Source organism: Ctenopharyngodon idella, chromosome 1 (genome assembly GCF_019924925.1).
Source record: "Ctenopharyngodon idella isolate HZGC_01 chromosome 1, HZGC01, whole genome shotgun sequence".
Classification (NCBI taxonomy): Eukaryota; Metazoa; Chordata; class Actinopteri; order Cypriniformes; family Xenocyprididae; genus Ctenopharyngodon; species Ctenopharyngodon idella.
In genome coordinates this window covers 33,604,819-33,612,057 of record NC_067220.1, presented here as the reverse complement: position 1 = coordinate 33,612,057, position 7,239 = coordinate 33,604,819, and the positions used below count along the sequence as shown (strand labels likewise).

Below are 7,239 nucleotides of genomic sequence, written 5' to 3'. Positions count from 1 at the left end.
TACTTTGTTTACAATATTCCACGTGTTTTCTTGCTGTCGCTTTAAACGGGATTGTATCTATTTTATCTGAAAATGACCATGTCGGCGGTCACCCACGTTCTCATACCCTTCCTGCTTTGCATAGCGCTTGCAAACACTCACATTTTCGACGAAGTTTTGGTGGATGTCACTTATGATCACTATGCGGAGAAGAAAGTAGACGATCTTCCTGCCTTCTTGGCCATGCCGTTTAACTGTCTGATAAATTCAGGATACATATTATTGGGAATCTATTGGATATTGCAACGGATGTCAGACCGTAAAGACAGCAGCAGTGCAGCCGCTTACACCAAAGACGTGTTTGCGCTAATGGCAGTCGCATATGGACCGGTGCAGTGGGTCCGCTTGGCCACCTTGCGGCGCGCGCCCTCTGTTTTGGACCAGTGGTTCACTTTACCTATTTTTGCCTGGGTTCTGGTGTGGTGTAATGTCATTGACAAAGGCTGGTCATCTCGTTACGCTTTAATGGTCGAATCATGCTCTATCCTCAGCTATGGACTGGCGCTCTTTCACGACCGAGGGTTTGAAGTAGCTCTGGGTTGTCACATCGCCTGCGTCGTGTTCAAAGGCGTCCGCGCGCAGATGAGCCACGGAGATAAGGAGTCCTTGCGCTATCTTTGGTTGGCAGTGCTGTCTTGCGCTGGTTTCGTGGTTCTGAAGCTTCTGGATCATTCTCTTGCAGAGTACTGGGTGTTTCAAAATCTCACTGGACATTTCTGGTCCAAAGTTTGCGACATTCTGCAGTTTCATTACAGTTTTTGTTTTCTCACTCGCCTTAGTGAAAATGCACAGAAACGCTCTTCATAAATGCTCATACATGTCATTTAATAGCCTAAGTAAGTGTACTGTACAACCGAATAATAGGACAATGGACATGGGCAATATTTTGTCTTATTTGTAATTAACAGTAACATCATGTCACACTGACAGCCTACAGATTATACAAACGTCTAATGATTTTAATGTGATCAACAAGTTTGTTTTTGTTTTTTAAAGAAACTCTTGTTACCTTTAGGGGCATATTTTTTCGAACAAATAAAATACAGTATTATATTACAAAATTAATATATTGAATAGCCTATATAGTATATATTCTATTTTAGGCTTGTAAATTTCTGATCCTGGCCTACAGTCTTCTTCTATATATATATATATATATATATATATACAGTGTAATATAAACTGTCTTATTTCAGAGAACTAAATCCAAAACTACTAAAAGTTTGTTCATAATATCCCTTAGTCTGATTTTCCAGTATTAAAGTTAAAAATGTATTGTTCTTGTCTTAACTTGTCGCATTAAAACAATATTCTGGAGCAAAAACATCTTTATCACCTACACTGCAATATTTGTATCTCACCACACATAGGAAAGAGTGTCATTTGTTACAATTAAATTCATAATATGATGCACTTTTTATTATCTTCATGCACGTAAATCCTCATAATTCAAGCCTTGTAATGCCAGTCAGCACTGGCTCTGGAGTAATTGATCTCCTTTTGTTCCACACAAGTATGAGAACTGCTTCTCGGAAGTCTTTATTTGTGCAGTAGATGAATGGGTTTAAACAACAGTCCAGATACGCCATTACTGATGATAGTGATCTCAGCCACTCAGGGGACGGGGACAGATCAAGCCGTCCAAGGAGAACCAACTAGGACAACAAGAATGAGCAGAATTGTTACCATGGACAAACACTTTCAAATTGATCCGTTGACATAGAGGCCCAATGAAAAACATACAGAACTGAAGATTATTCCACACTAACGGATGTTTCTCACCTCAGATGCAGCAAATGGAGCATAGCAGAACAGATAAAAGATCACCAGCAGTGGCGTGATAGAGGACAGGTCATCCTGACTGCAAACAGATAAAACGTGCAAACTGATATCACATGAAATGGCCTTAAAATCCTTTTGTGTTCAACTCTACTGACGCTACAAACCTAGAACATTGTTTCCCAAAGCCTACACAAGTCAGGATGGAGCAGCAGAGTATTAGGAGGAATGGGACGAAGATGGAGGTGGAGAAGGCACAGAGGATGTAAACCAGCATGTCAGAGTAACTGCTCTCCCAGAACACTGCACACAGCATTTCAGCTGGATCATATCTGAACATGGGACACAGTACAGTGAGAAGTTATGTAGATGCATATACAGTATTTGGAGTATCTCTGAGCATCTTTACTCTAGCTCACCTTATCCACTCATAGGCTACTGGCACTGCTCCAAATATAGCTCCAGTGCACCATGATGCCACACATGCAACTGCCATGACAACAGACAGTCTTTTGCCTTTGGAAGGAATGCCCATAAATCTCTGAACACAGAGAATAGCTGAGGACAAAGAAGAAAAGAATGCTATAATGCTTTATTATAGATAACTTTTGAAAAGCCTTTGAAATTTAAAGTTAAAAGACTTGCTTCAATCATATATAAATTTTTACCCTTTTTAAATAACTAAATATATTTATATAAAAAAAAACCCATTTTATTAATTATTAATCCCAAGCTGAATCCCAAGAATGGTATAATTGCGAGGAGTTTAGTTCTCATAACTTTGTTTTCGAATTAGTTTAATTTTAAAAATATAAAAAAAAAGAAAAAAAAACATCTTTGAAACTAAAGTTCAAAGACTTGCGTTAATCATATCAGAATTTTACCCTTTTAAAATAACCAAATAAAAAAGCATTTTAATATTAATCATAATGAAAGAAGAAAACAAGCTCCCAAGCTGAGGACAAAGAAGAAAAGAATACTATCATTGTGGCATAATTTAGATTTTTTAAGGCTCAAACAAGGAATTTAGTTCTCGGAATAATTTTGTTTTCTACTTCACCTTAAAGGTCCAGTGTGTAATATTTAGGAGGATCTAAAGACAGACATGCAATATAATATACATAACTATATTTTCAGTGGTGAATAAAGACCTTACATAATGAACCGTTATGTTTTTATTACCTTAAGCCCGGGATACACTGCAGGATTTTAGCAATCCTTTAAGATCATTACTTTATCACACTGAGCGACATGGATCTACTAAACTTGGGTACGACATGCATGTAGACTGTACGATGATGACACCTATTGACTCGTAGGCTACGATGCAAGTTTCTACAGGAGAATAAAACGTCCTCAGCATGCGCTAGTGGTAAACAAAACACCGTGTTGAATCACACTTTGGCAGTTGTAGTTTTTATGTGTGCTGAAAATAAAAAGGAAGCGGCGGAAGGGAAAAGAGTTTGAGGTAAGCAGTTTTATGTTTTAGCGCCATGTCGCTTTGATTTCATGTCGCATTTTTATTGGCTGGTCAGTAGACGTAGGTTGTAGCAGCAAATAGAGGAGAGCGGGGCACAACCTAACGCTTTTTGACTTTCTCAGTTTGTGTAAATGTACTTAGGGTTCATGGAATTTCTTTTGTTCCACATTCATTTCACACATGTCTGGTACAAATATGTGGCTTTGTTTCATTAATACAGTGTATACTTTTTTCTTTATTTACACTGAAAGAAGGGAAGTGAAATGTGACAACATGCCCCATAGGTGGGGCACATTGTAACACGTGATGGGGCACGTTGTAATATGACCATATGACAGCAAAAAAAAATATTTTTTTATCTGACTTAATTAAAAAATATATACATGACAAACTAAAATATTTTGTCAATAAAAGACAATTTTTTTTTTCATATAAAATAATAGCATTTTTTTTATAAATTCAAATTTAAATAATTTTGTAGTTTGACAATGAACACTCTGCAAAACACAGCTATACAGCACTGGTCACAACAATACACCCAAACAGACGAAGAAACATATTCAGACATTCAGAAAAACACAGAGCTGAACAAAAACACTCCTCTCCCTCCACTCACAGAACAGGAGACAAATAGACGAGACAGTACAAATGCTCAGATTTCTTGAAATAATATTTTCTGGATGTTCAGGTTCTTCCTCTCAGACTTTACTCACCTTTTTTTCCATAGTTTATCAACAGAAATTCATAAAAGTTAATTAAGCCAGTTATATCGTAACTGTATAGAACATTATAGTTCTAATAGCGGGGCACGTAACGCAGTGTTACAACGAACCCTATCTGCGCAACTGGAATTTAAACCTGGTTAGTGTCTGAGATTGTATATTATAGGGAGATGAGAGGGTCTGTATCTCTTACCATTGGAGAAAGCGTAACGGCTAACTTAATCATGTGCGGCACCTCTCAGCCTATCATGTGATGGCAGTGACATCAGTCACAACATTCCCTAGTCTGCCTTCTCTTAAAAAAATACATTTTTATCAAGCTAAAATCTACATATAGTTCCCAAAGAAAGTATTGTTTAGTGTAAAACATGCTGAAAACTAGCAAACAGGCTGTTGATTAATTAAATGATAAGCTATTTCCCCACAAAAGCTGTTTAATCAGCATAGTGAAGCCTCTCATCCATTGACATCCATTCAAAAAACAGCCGCTGGTCTCCTTCCCTGTGTACCGCGGGGGGCGGAGCGTTAGCATTAGCCGTTACGCTTTTTTGGCTAAAGGTTGCAGGCTTGCCTTCAAGTGGCTTTGTTAGTGTCTTCTGCTAGTTAGTGAAGCATTAAAGAACTACCAAAACTGCTAAACAAGAGATTGGAGATTAAAATAATATCAGATGTCTAATTTAAAACAAAAAATATAGATGAAAAATTAGCTTAAGTAAGAAATTTATTTTTGCTATTGTTAAATAAATGTTCAGTGATATCTTCCAAAGATTTTTTAATTTTGGCACAATCTTTTCTCTATATATTGTCGATATGGCAACTAAATATGCTAAGTTTCTTCATGCTAGCATGTGTGGAAGTATTTAAACCATGTGTGTTACAACTAACCCCGTGTTAGTTTGTGCCCCACGCTCCCCTACACTGTGCAATGATCATGCTGAATTTCTGACACTGTCAGAAAATGATCGTAGGCTATCTTTGGTCACAAGACCGGGAAAACGGCTGTCTTTGAACCTTTCTCACTGTACGACATAGGTTCTCCGATTAAGAGCCACGATCACAGAAATCGCCACGATTGTTTCACGATGGCAATCTTTTGTCTGGGACAGCCAAAAATCGTGCTGTGTATCCCGGGCTTAATAATGAGCCATTTCTATCTACATACACCACGGGTCCCCTTACATCGAAGTTGCCATTTTGCGCCGCCATGTTTCTACAGTAGCTCTAAATGGACAAACTGCTCTACAGAGCACGTTTGCTTGTCTGGCTACTCTCTGCTGTCTCTGACGACTATGTGCTTCGAAAGGGAGGGGTGAGCCCTGGACTGAGCCTTGGTTGCAGTTCGCAACGTCACCGCTAGATGCCGCTAAATTTTAAACACTGAACCTTTAGGTTAAACAAAATATTTTAATTTATCTTTGAAAAAGATTTGCTTTAATGATAGTAAGAATTTTACCCTTTTTAAATAACCCAAACAATTTATTATTAATTATAAAATTCCAAAACTAGTATTGCTTGTAAGAAATACTAAAACAGCAACTTTTCTGCACATCTGCAAATTACATTATTTTTCAATAAATATTTGATTTCATGATAGCTATGGTTGTGTGCAAGATTATTTCTTCTTTCCTCATAATACGTCCTGTGTCCAACGCACCTGTCTGAACCCGTTCGGATGTACAAAGGGGTGTTTATGTATTGTCCTTTATTGCTAATGACAATGAAAGCAGTATTTGTAAAGAAATCCAATAGAGGTATAATTAACTCAATGTCAGCCATACCTATGCTTCCAATGGAAGAGGTGATGAAGGTGAACTTTAGCAGGCTCACCACCTCACACCACGGTGAAATCTGACCGTCACTCAGCACAGCTAAGAGGGAGCCACAGATTATGAGGATGGAGCAGAAGAAATCTGAGAGCGTGAGACTGAAAAGTGGCAGCCAGTAAAGACACTGAAAATGGTCTTTACACTGTGAGAAAGCAAAAAAATAAAATAAATAAAGGCATGAGGCAATGTCATTATATTTTAAAATTGACTGCATCTATGGGGAAAAAAAAACAAAATTATATATTATTCTTACCACTAATTTAACTATCAAAACCAGTCCATTTCCCAAAACACCCAGTACCATCTCAGTGGTGAGGATGGGAGCGAGAATAGACTTCTCAATTCTGGACCAGTAATTCTCCTCTGATTCTGTTATATTATGTGACGTGTTCACTGAAAGGAAGAAGATTAATTTTCAAATTTCACAACTTCTAGGAAACAGGAATCAATTTAGCAATGAAATTGAAAAAATATATACTGATACATAAACCTGAGCAAGTATAAATAAAAGTTCCAAAAGGAGGTTTTCACAGTGATGCCACAGAAGAAGCATTTTGAGCTTGCCAAAGAAACTTTCAGTGGTCAGTTCTTTAATAAAAAAAACTTTTCCCATGATAAATAACCTTTTGTGCAATAGGAAGGTTCCATGGATGTTAAAGGTTCCTTATGGAACCATCAATTCTAATAAAGAACCTTTATTTTTAAGAGCAAATCACATTAATTTTGTTTTATCCTTCACAGAACATTACAGAGAATTTTGTGTAAAGGTGATTGACTTACTTTGTCACCGAAGCAGAGACCTACAGATAAACCCAACAATTAGAAAAAGGGAAGCTTCACACTCGGCTGTTTTCTGGATATGTGATATGGAGAGCTCAGAAACACAGTGATTACGTGAAGACAGACGTCACACCTTTCTTTAATTAAACTTATCCTGCTTCATTAAGCTTTAACCATTGAACACTTATTCAGCCTTTTTCACAGTGACAGCACTAATGGTTGTATGTAACAGAGCATTATAAGAGAAATCTTATAATCTTTACACATACATCTTCATTTTAGGACTTTAAACACCTGCAGAACCCATAAAGTAGTGTCATGAACTTATTATATCAACTCATGTCTGTCTGAACTCTGAAACTATTTTCAAAACTGTGGCAAGTCAATTACTTTGAACGATCACATTACTACAAGGCGCAATGCTGAAAAAATGGTGACAAAAAACAAAATATCACATGTTTGAGTGAAGGATCTGTTAAGGCATATTTTCATAAAATGTCATTTTTAAAGTTTTTAAAAAAATATGAAATCCTGAACTACATTATTGAATATTTTTATGATATAATAGTGTAACAAAACACATCTGATAATAAAGGTCGTTTTTATTAATGTT

General features: G+C 36.9%; 2 protein-coding genes across 2 annotated transcripts; one reads left to right on the top strand and one right to left on the bottom strand.

The window, feature by feature from the left end:
• Nucleotides 1-44: 44 nt before the first annotated feature.
• On the top strand, nt 45-1,104 carry tmem187 (transmembrane protein 187). The gene has a single exon (XM_051902880.1). The coding sequence runs from the start codon at nt 73-75 to the stop codon at nt 844-846; it is 774 nt and encodes a 257-aa protein (XP_051758840.1). The 5' UTR covers nt 45-72; the 3' UTR covers nt 847-1,104.
• Nucleotides 1,105-1,248: 144 nt separating this feature from the next.
• Nucleotides 1,249-7,183, bottom strand: si:dkey-9i23.8 (melatonin receptor type 1B-B). The gene is made up of 7 exons (XM_051902851.1): nt 6,627-7,183; nt 6,100-6,239; nt 5,799-5,988; nt 2,238-2,376; nt 1,986-2,150; nt 1,822-1,900; nt 1,249-1,694 (listed from the first exon to the last, which is right to left on the bottom strand). Coding segments are annotated over exons 1-7 (927 nt in total). The 5' UTR covers nt 6,628-7,183; the 3' UTR covers nt 1,249-1,481.
• Nucleotides 7,184-7,239: the final 56 nt, after the last annotated feature.

Coding starts and splice junctions, on each gene's coding strand:
- tmem187 (XM_051902880.1), top strand. CDS start 73: ATGACCATGTCGGCGGTCACCCACGTTCTCATACCCTTCCTGCTTTGC.
- si:dkey-9i23.8 (XM_051902851.1), bottom strand. Junction 5,989..6,099: donor TTTTGATAGTTAAATTAGTG/GTAAGAATAATA, acceptor GCTTTCTCACAG/TGTAAAGACCATTTTCAGTG. Junction 1,901..1,985: donor TTTGGGAAACAATGTTCTAG/GTTTGTAGCGTC, acceptor ATCTGTTTGCAG/TCAGGATGACCTGTCCTCTA.